General features: G+C 34.0%; 1 protein-coding gene across 1 annotated transcript in view; it reads left to right on the forward strand.

Moving 5' to 3' along the window:
* LOC128996499 (thrombospondin type-1 domain-containing protein 4-like) overlaps positions 1–19,809 on the forward strand; it is a 110,331-nt gene that overhangs the window by 67,727 nt on the left and 22,795 nt on the right. Inside the window, exons 3-12 of the mRNA XM_054421873.1 lie at positions 8,032–8,224; positions 8,785–8,951; positions 9,574–9,688; positions 10,337–10,391; positions 11,361–11,524; positions 11,953–12,082; positions 15,729–15,969; positions 16,588–16,779; positions 17,489–17,647; positions 18,095–18,280. Of these exons, the coding sequence (XP_054277848.1) occupies positions 8,032–8,224; positions 8,785–8,951; positions 9,574–9,688; positions 10,337–10,391; positions 11,361–11,524; positions 11,953–12,082; positions 15,729–15,969; positions 16,588–16,779; positions 17,489–17,647; positions 18,095–18,280 (1,602 nt within the window). The remainder of the gene's footprint in view (positions 1–8,031; positions 8,225–8,784; positions 8,952–9,573; positions 9,689–10,336; positions 10,392–11,360; positions 11,525–11,952; positions 12,083–15,728; positions 15,970–16,587; positions 16,780–17,488; positions 17,648–18,094; positions 18,281–19,809) is intronic.

Consider the following 19,809-nt stretch of genomic DNA (forward strand, 5'->3'; position numbering starts at 1 on the left):
GGGAAAAATTGACGCATGAGGTCACAGTTGGCGCAATTCACAAGCGAGCTAGGGCCTGCTTGCGGGAAAACAGAGGTCACTTTACACCCAAACTGTGATTCCACCTTAATAAAAGTTGTGCTTCGGACGAAGTATGTCATTGAATTGATTTGTATTGTGTGTTTTTACTAATGTATTGTGTTTTTTTTAATAACAAATTTTCCAAAGTCTAAACAAAAACTCTTCAGTTTGATGAAAGTTTTGTCTGGTCAATCATAAATTACACAAACCCTCATAATCAGTGGTTAACTCATAAAATAGTAAGTAAAAATTATTATTTTTTACAATATCTGTTTTGGTTTTACCGTTATTTTTCACAATCGTACACAAAATTCACCATAGATTTGACAGTAGATAATTGTAGTTATACACCATTATAAAGCCCTTTAAATAAGGAAGTTTTTAGTAATATTTGTTTAACTCGTCGGAACTCGCTAACCGAGAAATAAATTGCTGAATGTTATTTAAATTTTCGTCGATATTAAAAATAATTGTTTAACGAAGAAATTGAAATAGGATATTTTTCCGTACCCCAACGATTATGTGTTATATCTATTTAAAATTTTGTGAGGATTCTGAAAATGACATTTAAATTAACAATTAGTGCATTTTTAACTGAGTAATATAACCTTTTTCATAACAACTACAATAATTTTAGAAAAATCTTAATTAATTTGTTATTCCCTAACGGTTGAAGTTGGGAACCTCAAATGTGCGTTATTATGTCGCCATTATCATGTAGTTTGATGCAAAATTTTATTTAACACTTATGACCGGACACCCTGTATAATAATAATATAATAATATAATATAATATATATAAGTCAATATACAAGTCAAGGTATTCAGAGAACTTTCTTCGAATTTTAGAATTCCCTGCATTAAATACAAAATAAATACAAACAAATATTAAAATATCTCGTCAACATAAAAAGTTTGTTGACGAAGACACCAGGTTGGTGATGGAGTGCCTATTTCTACAGTTTTGCACTAACGTGAAGTAGCTCAATGTTGTTTGGCGGTCTGATAGACGTTATCGGCTTTGGCATCGCTAGTGCTGTATAGTAGGACCCCCTGCTACCGTTTGCAAATCTCTACCTATAGAACAATCGACTGATAACATCTGCTTATAAACAATAGATGGCATCATGATGGATCTGTCGTGCCGTGCAACGTCTACTGGGCTACTTCCGTGACCTTTGTGGTTTGGTGGTCTCTGGTGTGGGTATGGGACTAAACTATTACAGATATACAGGGTGTCCCACATAAGGTGTCTCAAATTGATTACGGAAAAACGGCTTAACGTACGTATGAAATTAAATTATTTCCCACTAAATCGACCCCAAGGAATAACGTAAAAATGTTTTTACCTTTTTCCCAATACAGAGTGTGCCAAAAAACTGAGGGTGTTCGAGTCTCAGAATTTTCAAATGTAAACATATGTTATACATCATTTTAAAGGTATTCAATAGACAAACAGTTTGACGTAAACGGAAATTAATTACTTTTTACGTTTCAAAATGGCGGAGGTTTTTTTTGGGAAAAATAAATATGTTTTCAATACACTGTGTTTCCTATATACTATGCCAATGCACTTAGCCCTTCTCCAGTTGAATTTTCTTACTTGTGATCAAATTATCTTTACTGTGATATGCTACAAGTTACGGAAATTTGTTTATAATAAAAAACCCAAATAATTGATTTTTGAAAATATGCAAATGGCCATTGTTTAAAGTGTTTAAAGAACAAAATATTGTCAAGTGGCACATCATTTTATGGGGTTTTTAATTCTAATGGGGGTTCTTACTTCTTCCCTACATCATTTTATGGGGTTCTTTTTTCTTCTTCTTTTTAATTTTACTTATGGGGTTTATAACACTAATGGCCCCACTTCATTTAGTGTTAAACCAAATAACATGATTAGTAAAATCTAGCCTAAAAGTAGCCGAAAATAAGCTGAAAACATTAGGTCGATACTAACGCCCAACGTAACCAACATTAAATACGCAGACAAGCTTCAGATTGTTCAATATGACGTAAAGACTAATTTTGACTAATTATAATATCTTCAACTACCTAAATATCCTTTGCTTCTTGCAAGTTTTTTTCACTCTAAATAATATACGATGAAAGTAAAAACAACAAGTAAATGTTTCAAAGTAACCCTGTGCAAGCGAGTGACGAGGTAAAGTCGCCGTGAAAGCTATTTCCCATTGTGCCTCTCGCGGTAATTTTTGTTACGAGAAGCTTTTTCACGGGAGGCTACTCAAGCGCGGTTGTATTCTCAAAGGAACACTACATCTTGCTCAATGTTAAAACTCGGAGATTTGCGTTTTAATGAGTGAGCCCAGGGTTGTGGGAAGTTTAAAATAATTGACGAATGAGATTTTTACAACTTTAAAATGTTTAGTTTGGTTACATCACAGAATAGTCGATTGTAGTTGAGTTCTAAAAGTATAATGTATTGTGCGTAGATGGTGTTAAGGTAGATTATTTCCCCCGGTAGCCCATCGACAAAGTCCTAGAACCGCCACTGCTAGATTTTTTATAGATTTGTTTAAATTTAGTCTATCTTAAATCCACATAGCATAATTATTGTATTCGAAATTGAACTGCGACTAGTAGTTTTCTGCCAATGTTGCTTGAAAACGTTTTCATAATAACGTAAATGTGTAAACTGTTTATACAATATCTTTAATTTACATACAAGAAATAGTAAAGCTTTATTACTTACTGTACAACGGAAACTGTTAATTTGCAGTATTTTATTTACGGTTAAAAGGACTGCAATGATGAAACACATGTTAAATATTTTTTTGCAAGGAGTTTATATAACTTAAGCTTTTCACATATTTGTGAAAAAGTTATGAACATTAAGAATTACCTGTGTTATTCGTTTTCTGTGCTGGTGGTTATAGCCGGGGCTATTATAGCGCTTGCCTTCAAATCTGAAGGTCTCTGGTTTGATTCATTCCGAACCCAAATTCCTCATTGGGCTTTTCATCAACCATGCTAAACAAAATGTCGACGTTAGAAGGTATCAAGAAAATAAGGTAAAATATTCCAAATTCGTTTATAAAAACTTATTAAACACTGTCAATAAGTGATTCCAATTCTTAAGTAAAAGCTAAACAGGAATCGCTCATTTCATAAAGCAAACTGATAAATGGATGACATTTTAAAATTTTTAATAACAACCTAATAAAAAATCTGTGTAACAGACTCTCTCTATCCCTCAACAGATTATAAAATATGGAAACGAATCGATTGGCCAACAAGCGTTGACTTGTCATTTTTCAGCTGTCTCTGGTAACGATCAATCTTTCTCTTTATTGGCGAATAAATTTAATTAAGCCTTCAGCTGATTGATGAAACGCAAGTTGGAACTCGTCACTCGCGAGTCAACACGTGATACAGAAATGAAGGTGTGTTAATTAAAAACGTGTATTAACTTCTTTATTGCAATAATTAACTTTGTTTTAAACCTAAACAATCTTTATAATAATAGGCAAGCATGTTTCTTTAAAACTTTTTTTCTCAGCACGTGTGCATATCACGTGGAAAATCTACGCATACTGTTAAAAAGATATTTTCCTGTAGATGTGCAGAGTCCCTGTATAAATTTAAAAAAGGCTAAAAAATTAACTTTGAATGTCTTAAAATTTACAGTGGACTTATGGGTTGCCATGCTGGTGACGAACTAACAACAAATTTATTAACAGAAAGTCAAAACAAATAAAAGAAATTCCAATCACATGTTTTGGTCGAGTTTAAGTTAAAGTAGGAAGAAAATGTATAATCCCACGGCGCAATTGATATTTAAACTACAATCAGTTTGGTATTTTGGTAAATACATTTTCAGCGGCTGTTTTAAATTAACAAAATTAAAATTGCTTTTTTGACAGGCAAATACATTATGGCCGCTAGCCTCACTTGGAAAACAATTTCAAAACTACGAAAAAAATTTGCTGATGCCACAGTGTAGGCCTACTAAATATTTAAATTACAATAATGGTAGCATATTTGAAAAAAATATTTTTCGATTATAAATAACCCTTTGACAGTTGTTTAAAGTAATCCAAGTCGACCGCTAGCCACCAAGGGCTCTTAACGTCAACATTAAAAGTGAAAGCTAACTTTTGACTGCAATCTGTCCAACATAGTGCCCGTATTATATGATAAAAAGTTACACCATTTTGAGCGTTGGTTTTGGTGGAGGTGGTATCAAGTTTAAAAGTTTGCATATTTTTTTATTTTTATTCAATCTTAAAAACAGTAGTCATGTTAAAGTAATTTTTTACAGAGTTTCAAAATGTAAAAAGTTGGCACTTTTCGAACATTGTTAACGCTTTAAAAGTCCCTAGACAGAAAAATATTATAAATAAATAAAATAAAGACATAGCTACAAAACTTGCAACAAAGTCACTCTGCTCATAAAATATTTAGGACATTTTCAGTGATACGCTACCTCCTCAGGGGGACGGCCGCTAGGTGTCAGAAGAGAATCTCTAGATCAATTTCCACATAAAAATAAAGGTATTTATAAGTAAAAAACAATGCCGCAAACCCGAGCTCAAACGGACAACCGAGTCAAAAATGACAGCATTGAGAATATTGATAAAATAGCGACAATAATTGAGGTAGATTTTTAAATATTTAAAGAGATAAAGTATGAATGAATGAATGAGGTGCTACATTATCTTATCGGTTTAAAGGTCCTTTATCGCTGAGCGCCATTCATTCGCGACATAGTCCTTGGGTATTTAAATTTATCTCTACCATGGAATGTCATTGATTATAATTATATACTTTAAAAAATCACAACTTCCGAACGGAACATGCTATTGGAGTCGGGTTTTCGCAGTTCTGTTCAGCTACGTAAAATCTTCAAACTGAAATGTATTTTTGTATCATAAAATATTCGAGACATTTTAAATATACACAAAAAATACTTATATATCTGGTTTTAATCCTCCTAGCTTTTACTGCAATTTAATTATGTTTGCGTCATCAACTAAACCACTGCCAAACTTGTTTGAAACCATTTTCGTAATGTCTCTTTGAGTGATAAAATGTAAACAATGTCTGTTTGCTAAGTATATTCCAAACTCCAGCAAAGGAAGGTTTTGGGAAAAGGTTATTGGCAAAAATTGATTGCCGAAAGCACATGAAGTAAACTATTGGAAATTAAAATTGTTATTGGGCTTGGGGAATTTCAAAGCAAGATATAGAACTAGACTAGCAAAGAAAATAATTACAACGGCTAAAAATAAATACACTAATTCAGGCGTTTTCGCACGGAATAAAACAAAATTAATTAATATTGCTGTCACATTTAGTGACACAATAATTTAAATTTTATGTAAGTAGTTAATTTATTGTAATAATGAATACTGCTATGCTAGCACACCCTAAACAGTATTCATCAGTTTTTCAATATTTTTAAAATTATTCCTATTATATTGTGTCACTTAAGCCTTAAAACAAAATTCATCGACTTGTACAATTATAACAAATCTTAAGTAGTCTAAAATATTAATATATGTAAATATGTATAAGCTTGTCGGATCAGTATTATTTTAACATTCTCGCATCGTGGTTTCAGCACAAGCTGACTAAGAAATGTTAATTATTTAGCACCCTCTCACATTCAATCGTAAAATCAACTATCAACGCTCAATATATCGATCATTTTGCCGATGATCTCAATACCATTAGCTCTTCCCGGAGTGGTGCTTTGAAGAGTTGATTTATCACATGCCCTCAAAATGATCAGAAATCACCGTAGACCACAAACGCCGCGATTCATTAGGTCTAGACGTTTTTCAAAACGAATATGAAGGGAACATTTAGGTAATTTTATGACCAACCCAACAAATATTTAAATGGTTTACTGGACCATTTATTTTTATTATTGGGATTAATCCCTGTTCCGGTAATGAATTTGTGTTTGCGTTGTTTAAGCGGAAAACCCACGTTGGCTGTACTCTGCTTGGGGGAAAAGCAGTTCCAACCCTAAATATGAAACTTATATAGGTATGCAATTATATATAGACTATGCAAATAGACCTTATTGATCAACCCTACATATATTTCACTTTACAAGTTTGCAAAACTTTTATGAAATTTGCCTACCTACGTACTACAGGTGTACAGATTGTTTATACAAATTGGAAACAAATGGTGTTTTTGTTTCTAGTGACCCTAAAAGTTCAGTAGTATTACACCAAATCTTATCACAAATACTTTCTTTATAAGAATGTTTAAAACTCTGTTAATTTTACTCAGTATTGTAATTTCCAAATTATTGCAAGTGACCAATAATTTCATGTTAGACAGTAGTAATATACTGTTCTAAAAATAGGCTTTACCTTCGTCACTGCAGCTCAAATTCTTGTGGTGTAACTATGTTACGGCCGTTTCGGCATTACAATGCCATCGTCAGACTACAAAAACAACAATTTAAATATTTTAAATGTATATTATTGTTCGTATGTGTTACGTGTTTAAACTTCAACGACGCTACTTCAGCCGAGTTTGTGTTTTTGTAGTCTGACGATGGCATTGTACTGCCGAAACGGCCGTAACATAGTTACACCACAAGAATTTGAGCTGCAGTGACGAAGGTAAAGCCTATTTTTAGCTATTATACAGCTCAGGGGCTAAAACATGGATTTTAATATACTGTTCCACTGGTTTTCCTATTTTCAGTCTTCCTCACATGCTGATTAGTCTGAACAGTCTGTTAAACAAGGAATAAAGCTACTGTTTGCTATTGTCTACATATATTCTCTATTTGTTTACTGACATACCCTGATTGATTGGGAGCTGTTGCACTAAAAGCTGACCAAAGCGATTGTTGTAATTAGCTCATCAGCCCTCAGCAGCCTGATGATCCAAATAATACCATTTCCCTGTGTTATAAAACTTGTTTTAGCATTCACTAATTTGTCTTAATTTACTGTAGCCATGACTAAGTTTATGGCGATTAAATGCTGAATCTTTTTTACATAGGAAGTTTAATTTTTACATAAAGAAGGAAATAAATGTTTCTTATTAAATGTCTTGATCAAGGTAATGGTTTAATTACAGAATATACAGGTGAAAAACTTAACTGTGCAACCATTGGTAGCTAACCTATCTAAGAAAATATGCCTAATATACCAATTTGTTGGCTAGCTTTAAAATTTCTATGGATCAACCTGTATTTTATGGTATTTTTGGAATCTTTACAATTTTAAAGTTTTATTATTAATGGTTTCCCCTAGTCCACTTGAATCTCAGGAAATGGAATATATATATTTTTAATTGTTTGAAATTGTTAAGTAAAGTCATTTGTTAAAAAAGCAATGACAGACCCTAGTTAAGTACCAATAATGGCACAGCTCACCCTGTAGCTAATTGAGTCTTTATTTCATTTCAGTTTGTAAACAAAAATGATTTCAGCTATTTTAAGGTGATCCAGGGATGATAAATCTACATGGAACGGAATATGATGTTTATTGTTTGTATATTGCAACTTAAACTAAACAATTAACACTTCTACTACTCCTGTGATCAAACAAAATGCGATGCACCCAGTATTAACTACTGGTAATCAATTTATTCTTATTCAGGGAACCAACGCTTAGACTACTAGAAAATCGAGACATAGACTACACTAGAAAATCGATAGTAATTTTGTTATGTTGGTACCAACTATCATTAATCAGCTCATGGCTGTGTACACAATCCCGTAGTTCTAATGAAAGTACAATGTACTTTATCCCCTGTACAACTAATGTCAGCCAACATGATGCCATTCAGAGGTTCAGTGCCTACCTCCATATCTCTATGGCGGTGGACTGTGCAGCCTGCAGTGATATCAACTGTAACAACACTATTATGGTGTCAATGTTTTAGTACTACTATGTAATCAAACAAAATGCAATGTGCTTCTATGTGCAATGTGCTTCTATGTGCAATGTGACTAATAGAGTATTTTTATTCCAGGGGGTTGGTATCAATGGGTCGGACCGTAGACTGGACTGTGCAGCCTGCAGTGGTACCAACTCCACTTGTCGCTTAGTCTCCGGTATTTTCACCCGGCCTCAGTTACCCATGGGATATAACCTCATCACACAACTGCCCCAGTCTGCATGCAACCTCACCATCAGCGAGCTGAAGCAGAGCAGAAACTATCTTGGTGAGTGTTTTTATACAAACTCTAAATTGATACAGCTTTTGTATTTTCATAGGTTGTCAAACCAACGATGGAAAATAAATACAATGAATAATTTTGTTGTTTTCTTCAGTGGAGTCTAAATTGACTTTTTCTGCCAAAAAAATGCTGTAGTTTTACCCCGGGTGAATATAGAAGGACTCTAAATTAAATTTAACCCTCGAACGCTTTAAAATGAGCAAAAAATTTTTAAGTTTGAAGAGTATTCTATTATGTTCTATTAGTTGTTTTCCACACCAGCTCATTTTTATTTGCCCTTTGGGTAAAATGAGCAAACCAAGCCCTCAAGAGAATATTGAAAACTCTGCTGTTCTTCTCAGCTTAGTTCTATTTCCAGCTTTGCCAACTGACTTTTTTCTGAAGGAGGAAAGAGATGCCGAGATGCCTTTTTAGCAAACCCACCTGATTTATAGAGAACAGCAATTAGATTAACGGTTTCTGTAGTACATAAACAGACTTGCATATGACAAGCATTGGATTATGTAGGATGGATGAAAGTGTTACATAAACTTTTGGATTTCCAGCTCTACGGCGGATCGATGGCAGTTTCTTGTTGAACGGCAACTGGGCCATCAACTGGTCCGGGGATTTCAACGCAGGAGGAACTCCATTCTCGTACACAAGAGACGATGATCAGCACATAGAGTCTATACACTCCCCTGGTCCTCTTCTGGAACCTCTAGATCTCATGGTAGAAATTAATGTCCTAGATTCAAGGAAACTCTTAGATTTATTGTTTAGATGGTTGTCCCATCAAAGTGTAGATTGAAAGTATAATATGAAAAATTATTTTTGTTTAGACCTTGGTTTGAAGATTTCTCCGAAAATTATTCCCTTTCAAGTAACTTTACACTGAATAAACAAAAAATTGAACAGCATGCGTACCTGAATGAGAGTAGGCTTACCACTTATTTTCTTCTTTATGCCCAAGAACGTATAAAGTTTACAGAACAGACAAAAATTAGAGAATTTCACTGTCACTAGCATTTTCAAAAAAAAAGATTCAACCATAAATACAAAATCCAGGCACTTATGTTCTAACGGTTACATGAAAAAATTGAAAGTGAAATAAAAAATGCCTTAGTTCACAAAAGTTGTTCTTTCATTTTGACACGGTCATAATAACTGGAGTATTTGAAAAAAATCCGTACTTAACATCAGATTTCTCAGTAAGTAGCTCAATTCAACACTGTGTGGGTCTATTTTAATTCTTAAATTGACAACAACTTTTATGGGTTCAAGAGTTAAGAGCTCAAAGTGTTGAAAATATTAACTAAGGAAACAATACATAACAGAATCAATGTGTTTTCCAGCTGATCTACCAGCAGCCAAACCCTGGTATCAAGTACCAGTACCAGCTTCCCATGGTCAGGTCTGAACATTCCGCCAAGGAGTCTGTGATTGCACCTCCGCTTGCCAGGCATCCGTGTAAGATGTCTTCTGCACCTTCTAAACATTTTATATAAAAAATTTAGTGTTTTTGTAAGGAAAGACATGAAAAAGCTTTGTTAAATCATAAGTTAGGGGACTTATTTGAAAAAAAGCTTCAGATATTTTATAAGCTACAGCTATACCTATTATATTTTATCAGATATTTTTAATTTTTCAAGCTTCAGATATGCTTTTCAAATATTTTAGGCACATGGGTATACTGTGTGGCTCAAATAAAAAAATCCTGAAGTTTCTTTATACACCTTTATCAAACAATATCTGCAATAACAGGAAGAATTTTTACTAGTCTTCCAACTTCTGTGAGTGTTGACTTAAAAAACATTATTAGTTTCATACGAGTAAGGTTTACATATATGAACATGAAGATACTAGGCTATGCTAATAAAGTGTAATCCAGCGTGTGTTTTGTTACAAGCTAAGTTAGAAGCTCATGACGAGAGTTAATAAACCCCAGAGGATAAGCCTCCAAAAAGCCGTCCCAGGTTTTTATCGAAGTTGTGCTTGTAAAAAACTAAACCTTTTTATGGATCATTATTTGTTAATAGTCCTCTTTTAGTTATGTTATTAAGAGTTTTCTAGAGCATTCTAAATTTTGTGAATAATACTCTTTTTTATTGTTTCCAGCTCCAAATCATATCCCAGAAGATCATAAAGCATTAGAAAATGGAGTTGATTCAAGGTAAATATATACTTGTTTGGTCCTACTTAGATTAACAGCCAAAGAAATTTATATTAATTTTTATTTTTTTACCATCCCTTCAATTCCTCACAAACTTATAAACATTTTGTTTGAAATATTTTATTAGTATTTGGTTTAAACTATTTAGTTTGCAGCACTCCAAGATTACAAATATCCTCTACTGCTCAATTTATTCCATGATATATCTTTCTCCTTTGCCAATCAAGCACCTAATTCCTTATTTCTTAAGATTTCTTCCACTTATCCTTCTTCACATAATTTACTCAAGAGGTCTTCCTCTCGGTTTTCATCTATTTATTAACTCCATTTTCCTAAGCTTTCTCTTCACCAGTGGCCTAAATAAATCAAGTAGCCCCCCCCCCTGCAGTAAATGTGGATGGCACCACTCCCCCTTCCCCCCCAAACTTTTACAACAGCGGAAACAGGGGCATCTTTTACGCACCAATCGTAGTTTTTTTGCTTTTGCGGCAAAATCATCAATATCTTCTTCGGTCTTCAAGTCATCACCTTCGACTCCCGCAGTCACGGAAACGTCATCTTTTTCAGCAATTGCGGTAAAATAATGAATATGTCTTCGGTCTTGAAAACATCATCATCATCTTCCGCGGTCACGGAAACAACGTCACCTTTTTCCATGCGGTGAGCGATGACAGTCGGACCTTGGCACCTCCTGGGACCTCGGGACCCTGTGCACTGCGGAGATTCTGGGGTGTTATTTACACCACAGTTTTTCACATTCAGCTCAATTCACCATTCTTATGAATCAGCAGCAAGTCATATGTTACTCCAAAGTAATCCTGCATTTTTATTTTGATATTTACAATCCTGCTATTTCACAACTTAACTATTATTCAATCTAGATCATACTAATCGTTACAACTGATTATGCTATGAATTATGTTTATTATGGTTTTAAATTTTTCTAAGTTTCTACCCTGATATTCCCAGGCCTAGCAGTCCAGTTTTCCCATACGGCACCACCACAGCAGGTGGAGGGGGAGATATGCAGGCCTACGCAGGAGACGAAGCTGTCAAGTCTCGACCCAAGCGGAAACGAAAATTTGCTTGGAAGATCACCGGATTTACAGAGTGTTCTAGATCTTGTGGTGGAGGTAAGTTGAATCTCTGACAGTGCCGTAGGAATAGAAGAAAATGTTTAGAAAATTAGAGTCTAAAGAACCGTTTTAAATAATCTTATGAATGAGATTGTGTTTACAATTTGAATGGGAAAACACCAGTCATTACCTTCTTGGCCAGTCAGTTGATGGCACAACTCCTCGCAAAGGTTCTGTTATAGTTTGAAATAGTATATATTTAAAATTATATTTTGCATAGGCAGTCATCGTAATTTTGTTTAAGGTGAGGAAAACCATCTCAATGAACAGATAACACGTCTGATGGGAGATTAGCAAATTCACCCTTCAACCACAGAACAAATAGTGTTTTATTCTACACTTGTAACTATTGTATACCTAACCCACAGGAATGTCACTAAAAATCTAATTGAAGTACCCAAAGTCAATTGTGTATGATTTTCCAGGTATCCAAACAGCTGTGATAGCTTGTGTGAGAGAACACAATCAGCTGACAGTATCCGACCGACGATGCACTGCTTTCGAAAAACCGCCTCCGCAAATTGTTCGATGTAATCTGAAGCCATGCATAGCTGAGTGAGTATTTAATCTATAAACTTTATATTATAAAACTATTTATTGACTTAGTTTTGTCCCATAACAAAAGGATCAAAACATAAAACCTTTAAACGTTCTGACCCGATGAAAAGCCAGTGTGAAGAAGTTTCAGTGGTGCCCGGTGACCTCACATATAGTGGGGCGCTAAAGCAGAGTTGTGATGTTAGTGATGTGAGTGTTGGATTAAATGTAGGCCTACAAAATAGCTTAAGTTTCACTCAGTCACCTAAATCAACTTTAAACTCACGGGTCCAAAAGTCTCCTCCAATAAAATAATAGCCAAGCAAAATGTAACTATAATTTTCCACCAGAATATACAGCATCTAGCCTCAAGAATTAACTCCCTTCAGGCAACTTTAAATGAAATAGAACCTCACATAGTAATTTTATCAGAACATGATATGAAAGACGAGGAAATTAAAAGATTAAATATCGATTATTATAACACAAAATCTCATTTTTCAAGGGGGAACAAGTCTAAGGGCGGGGTCATTATTCTAGCAAAAGAGGGGTTTGAGTTGCGGAAGGTGACTGTGCCAGATTCTTTATCTAATTTATTGCTAGAAGAAATGCAGTTTGAATTTTGTGCTTGCACTTGGAAGGTTAATAAACAAAAATTTATCATCATAGGTCTTTACAGATCACCTAATTCTGATGCAGCTATTTTTACAGATAGATTAGGCGTTTTACTTGATTACTTCAGCAATAAATGTGATAAATTAATTGTTGCTGGTGATTTAAATATTGATGTTTTGAAAAATGACAGTAAACATAGATTATTAAAAGAAACACTTAAAAGACATAATATGAGGTACCTCGTTGATTTCCCAACCAGAGTAACGGAAAGTTCAAAAACATGTATTGATAACTTTTTAGTAAAAAATATAAAAACCTCCAGTATAAAGGTAGAAGGTCTGATAACATTTCTGTCTGATCATGATGGGCAATTATTAAAACTTAATTTCAACCACTCTATAAAAAACACCAATCTATCCATCAAACAAGAAATGCGCAAATTTTCTCCTGAAAATATAACTCTTTTCTCAAACTTACTTTCAAAGGAAACATGGACTCACGTTTATGATGCTAATGTTGAATCAAAATACAATGCATTTTACAGCATACTAAATTATTATTTTAATCTAGCTTTCCCTAAATTGTTAATCACAAAAAAGAAAAAAAAAAGAATTGGGAGATAAACGTAGGTACATCATAAATTTATCAAAAGAATACCGTAGAAAAACAAACAACAATTTAAAATTGCTTTTGGATCAGGAAAAGAAAAAATATAAATGTGAGCTTCGGCAAGCTAAAAATAAATATTTCAACGAAAAAATTTCTAAAGCTACTAATATTCAAAAAACAGTTTGGAATATTATAAACTCTGAAGTTGGGGAAAACAAGAGGAAGACTTTCAATAACATAACTTTAAAAGATGATTCTGGAATTGTTTCAGATCCAAACAAAATTGCTGAAATATTTAATCACCATTTTGCTAACACTGTTAGAGATTTAAGTAGTAAGAACAGTCCTGTTAATGTAAATTTTAATGATAATTTTTGTGATACAACTAGTATGTGTATAAAGCCAAAATTTGAACTTAATCCAATTGATGATAGGGAGGTGGAAAAAATCATAAATTCTTTGAAAAATAAATACTCTAGTGGGTATGATGAAATCCCTATAACAGTAATTAAGGCTGTAAAAGGGAACATTAGTAAAATTCTATGCCACTTAATAAATTCCTCTTTTGTGTCTGGAATGTTTCCAAGGAAATTAAAACAAGCTAAAATAATACCTTTACATAAGAAAAATAACTTGACAAATGTATCTAACTATCGACCAATATCTGTGCTCCCTGCTATCTCTAAGATATATGAAAAAGCAGTATACATTCAATTTTCCAAATTTTTAGAACAATTTAATCTTTTAGATGATAACCAGCATGGATTTCGGAATGGAAGATCGGTTGTGAGTGCTGCTGTATCTTTTATTGAAACTGTAATTGAGTCGGTTGACAAGGGAAAATGTACAACTGGTATTTTTATGGACCTATCTATGGCATTCGACAGTGTTAGGCATTCTACTCTACTTGAAAAACTTCAAAGACTAGGAGTAGCAAAACGAACTCTTAATTGGTTTACATAATATCTCAATACGTAGAAATAACTCACTTGACAAATTATAATAGAATTATTAAATCATGCTCAACTTATAAGCCAATAGTTTTCGGAGTGCCACAAGGCTCAATATTAGGGCCCCTGCTTTTTTTGTGCTATCTATGTGGAATGAAAGATTCTTTAATATATAATACAAATTCAACACTATGTCTGTATGCTGATGACTCGAATTTGGTGATATCATCCAACTCAATAGAGCAAACAGAAATGTTCGCTTATGTAGAATTGGAAAGTATTGGAAATTTTCTTAATAGCCACAACTTGATGATGAATTTACAAAAAACTAAATTTATAAATTTTAAGACAAAACAAAATAGACAGAAGGAGCCAATAACAATAAGCTATAACTTACAAAATATTGATGAAGAAATTAGTACAAATTTTTTGGGTTTAACACTAGATCAGCACTTGAATTGGGATAAACATGTCCACAAAATTTTAAGTAAAATTAATTCTGGAATTCATGCCTTATCAAGTATGTCTTTTTACTGTGATTTAAAAACTTTAAAAAATATATATTTTGCACATGTGCATTCACATATCACGTTTGGCATAGCACTCTACGGCTCAACAAAAATATGTAATCTAGATAGCATTTTAAAGGAACAAAAAAGAGAGGTTACAATCATGCTTAAGCTGCAGTGTGATGAGTCAGCTAAAGAGCATTTTAAGGACCTAAAAATCTTTACTGTTTACGGGCAGTATATATATGAATCAATAATAATTGCAAAAAAACAAGAAGTATATTCGGAACCAAAAGAAAAATCCCATTCTTATAATTTAAGAAATAAGAACGAAAATGTACAACCACATAGGACTAAATTTTTTGAAAAGAAACCATCCTATGCAGGTAATAGATTTTTTAAATTTATTCCAAAAAATATTAAAAAAGAAACAGATCCAAACAAATTTTTAAAAATATTGAAAGAGTTTTTAATAAATTTAGCAATTTATTCATTTGACAATTTTTTCACCTCCCTCAGTCGCTATGATAAATTATCTTACTAGATTTGTAAAATGTATTTGTTGTTTTTATAACCATTCCTCATGTTTTGCTGTTTTTCATCCTGTTGAACTATTTTGACACTATTTTTATTGTAATTATTTTGACACTATTTATTGTACAATGTACATAAAAATGAATAAAGATATTTGAATTGAATTGAATTGAAACACTTAAAACCTTTGAGAACACTTGTTATTCAATTAATAATTTTTTTTATAAAATAAGTTAAAAGTGTTGTTGGTAAAATTTGTTGGTAAAAAGGCGTACTGTATTATACTTGTAAATAGATTAATTTTAATGTACTTATCTTAGAAATAAGATTTGACACCATTCATTGTACATATTTTGAATAAAGACATATTTGATTTGATTAAAGATCACAAAGGAAAATAGGTAGTGTAACATTTTTACCCCTGGATCAGCAAGCTCTCTTGTTCAGGTGGGTGGGAGGTGAGTGGAGCGAGTGCTCCGTCACTTGCGGGGAAGGAGTGCAAACCAGAGAGATCCTTTGTCGTCAGGAGATCACGACCACACTGATCATGACAGTGGCTGACGGGGCGTGTCTGACTCCGCCGTCCCCGTTGCTGCATCGCATCCGCACATGTCAGCGACCCCCCTGTGCCCCGCCTGACCAAGGTACGGAGAGAGAAACACAGTGGCAGGTCGGCCCTTGGAGCGAGGTAAGTGAAATATTTATATTTGTACAGAGGCGCTTTTTCTATTGCACTAAATAAAAAATTAAATTATAGTTTTTTTGAAAAAAGAGCACTTTGCTTTTTGGTAAAGATGAAGGAATTGATAAACAGATAACACACATGAAAAAAGAGTTCCAGGCATTTGAGAGCACTCAGATATATCACAATACAATTAGTTTGATATTTTGCTAAGTAGTAATAAATAATATTAGGTGCAAATTGAATTGTGTTATCTAAGAAAATAGTGAAATTATTTCGCTGCGATTAGTAAAAACAATGTTTTCACGGTGGTCAATGATCTGAAATCGGATTACATTATTGTTTTGATCAGTTTACTATAACGCATATAAAACACACAATTTTTAATCAGTATTTCAACCTCAAAATATCTTCAAAACTCATTTTTACCTACTTTATCCTAAAATATTTTGGGAATGACACCCTGACCCTACAGAAGGGAGAAGAAGCACGCCAAAGTTGTTAGCAGACCAGGGCATTACTCGCTCTAAGACTTTTTTGTCTGAAGAATAACAAGAACCTAAATGGGGAGGCTCCACACCTCAATCATCCGCTATATTTCTAACTGAGTATTATCCCCCGCAGTGCTCGGTGACGTGTGGGCTTGGGGTGAGGTCTCGGACTGTAGCTTGCCCTGCTACCTCCCCTGCGTGCCCCGCCGCAGACCGGCCGTCCGCAGAGTCAGTGTGTGACACTGGCCCGTGTCAGTCCCCAGCAGCCGCTGCCTCGTCTGACACCTCACAGCCACAGTGGTTCTACACAGAGTGGTCTCAACAGGTAGACCCTAATGTAACCTGACTTGTGGTCATTTTTGTTGTTAGTTAGTATTTTTTTTTTTTTTTTATTATATCAGATAAGTTTCAGTACTCCAGCGACAAGTTAAGAAATTGTAATCAATAATAATCAATAACTTGTATACCAAGACATCAAAACAATTCCATCTTAAAAACACTAGTGTAAGGCAAGCTTCATAACAATCTGTTCCATCCAAACCATCCACAAAAAACTGTTTAATATGTGTTATACAGCCACTATATTTTCCTTCTAGTGAAAGGAGTGTGACAGCATGTATTATCCCCATGTTATTCTACCATACGTTAAAGATTATGTGTTCTATATACTTTGAGACCCACATTCTCAAGATTGTCTATTTTCAAGAATGTAAACTGTCTATTTTCCATATTTAACCTGTAATACTGTAATTACATTCTCTAGTAAGGAAAAAGAAACTAGTTTTAAGAATAATCCAAATCTTTATATACCATTCTCAGGTTGCAGTAATTAGTTTGACGAGAACTAAACTCAGTCATATTTGGTAAAAGTTTGTGAAAAAAAAAACTGTTGGCAGGATGAGCAAAAACAACATCTTATGTAGGCTAAATCAAAATTTCAGCAATTGTTGGCAGGTTACATCTTCATTTACTAATCAGTAACTTCCTCTAGATTTACTTCTACATCTTGTGTTATCAGTAGGAATGTGTTCCAGTGTTCTGAGGGGTGTGGAACAGGTGTACAGACCAGAAAGGTGTTCTGTTCTACAGGAGACCCCCACCACTGCCCCGCCGACACACAACCAGACAGTTACAGAGCTTGCAGTAGTGACAAGCTGTGCGGAGGCCAGTGGTATGCGGGGCCGTGGGGGCTGGTATGTATTTGAGTTTCCCAACCTTGTGTACTACATACTTAGGGTTTAACTTTTCTCGAGCTGTGAAAACTCCCATCAAAGATGTCATGCTTCCTTACAGTAAGTTACTCGCCGTTCGGTCTCTTCCTAGCTCATTTCAAGTATATTTCCGGCCCAACACACCAGAGCTGAAAACGCAAGGAATTGTCCCATAAGAGAGACACTCTCTCTGTACCTTATACTTCTTTGTGAAGCAATAGAGTTCAGATAGCTTATCCGGGGAAGTCTATGGGTTAATTAGTATTATTACCAAAAGAGAAGCATACATGCTCACTATAAAAGAAGCTAAACTTAATTCCTCACTCATATTCCAATTCATATTTGAGTTTTAATACCACCAGATACGTCCCCATCTCATATTAGCTATTTATTGATACAATAACATGTCATGTGTACTTTGTCCGGCAGTGTACCGTAGGCTGTGGATGGGGCAGACAATCCCGAAGTGTTCTGTGTATTGCCCGCACAACTCCACAAGGTCATTACTCCATCTTGCCGGAGGACAGTTGCGCTGCAGAACAACGTCCTGTCTCAGAACAGCCTTGTCAGACGCAGCCCTGCACAGCTGAGTGGTACACAGCTGACTGGTCCCAGGTGAACTTGCAGTTAGTTAAAACTTCCCTAGACTTTACTTTACGTTCACCGTGGAGTGCCATCTTACAGGAGTTGTCGTTCTACTTACATTACTGTAAACATCATTTTACAATTAACATGATGTTTATTGTCATGGATGTTGTGTCAACTGTTCATGAGACCCTTTGTGCAGATGCTAAAGAAAATTTGACTTACATTTACAATTTTTGGTGATGGATGCGATTGGATTTTAAGTTTGAGACGAGATTCTTTATTTCTCATAAAACTTTGAGACGAGATCGAGATGGGATTTCAGCATTATTAACATCAGTATAAAAAATGTATAATAATTACGCCTAAATTATTAAAAATGCTTACGATTAGGAAACATGGTAATATCAGTTAGGATAGAGTAAAACTTATCCTAAAATAGAATAAATCTTAAAATAAAAGCAATATTAATTTGTATGAAATAGTTACCGTACTTGTTTTAGCTTTGTTTATACACTAAGTAGTAAAGCATGCCTCAAACGGCTTACACTTAATAAAACTTCTCAAATTATAAAATAATGAAAGTAATATTTTCATGTAAAGAATTAATCAAATAAGAACGCCTTCGCAAAGGAAACGCAACTACAACGCGTTCCTATATTGCGGGTATTGCATTGACTTTCTGCAGGCGTCTTGATTTTTTTCTTTTAGTTCTTGTCTCGAAAAAATATCGATTAAAAAAATCTCAATGAAAAATATCTCGTCTCGTATAACGAGACTTCAAAATTTCCAGAAATTTTCCCGAAACTTAATGAGTAACTTTTTGACTCTGGTGCAAACATTTTTATACGTATTGTAAAAAAGGGTAAAATGTAAGTTTTCAGGTCCTGGATGTTTTTAGGGTGGCTAGTTGTTGGTGAAACTGTGATTTGAAATGTATAGCTTATTGGCAGTCTGTACTGGACAGTGAACTTGTATTGAGGTAGAGGTGGGGGATCATGAGACGGAAGGTTTCCTGTATGAGGTTAACTGAACCCTGACCCCTCCCCCTCCCCCAAAAAAAGATTCGGTACAATCATTCATACTTACTCATGCGTTTCTTACATCAATGACTAAATAACTTCTTGATCAATGACTAGTTAAGTCCTAATGATTTTGCAATAACTAAACGTTATGATTTTGATAAATTTTGCTAATTACCCTTTTGACAATTTCTTTTATTTTCATTTTAAATAAAGTACACTTAACAATAGCAATTAAAAAACCTAAAAAAGACTAAATTTTATAAGGCTATACTCATTAAATTTTTTAGCATTGAATAAATTAATTCAAATATCATAGATTTTGAAGTCACAAAGTGATGCTGGTTGCTAGTTATTTGTTAATGTATTTTTAGACGATAATAAATTAATATTTCAGATAAAATTTAACTGTTATGAATTTTGTGTTTTTAATCAATGAAGTGAAAAGTTTTGCACAAAATTATGTTTATGAATGTGAACTTTTTTGCTTTTTTGGGCCGGCTGACAAGAAAAAGTTTGAGTTTCTGATGTTTATAT

This window comes from Macrosteles quadrilineatus, unplaced genomic scaffold (genome assembly GCF_028750875.1).
Source record: "Macrosteles quadrilineatus isolate MER2022 unplaced genomic scaffold, UCM_ALF_1.0 Scaffold_6__1_contigs__length_79288215, whole genome shotgun sequence".
NCBI lineage: Eukaryota > Metazoa > Arthropoda > Insecta > Hemiptera > Cicadellidae > Macrosteles > Macrosteles quadrilineatus.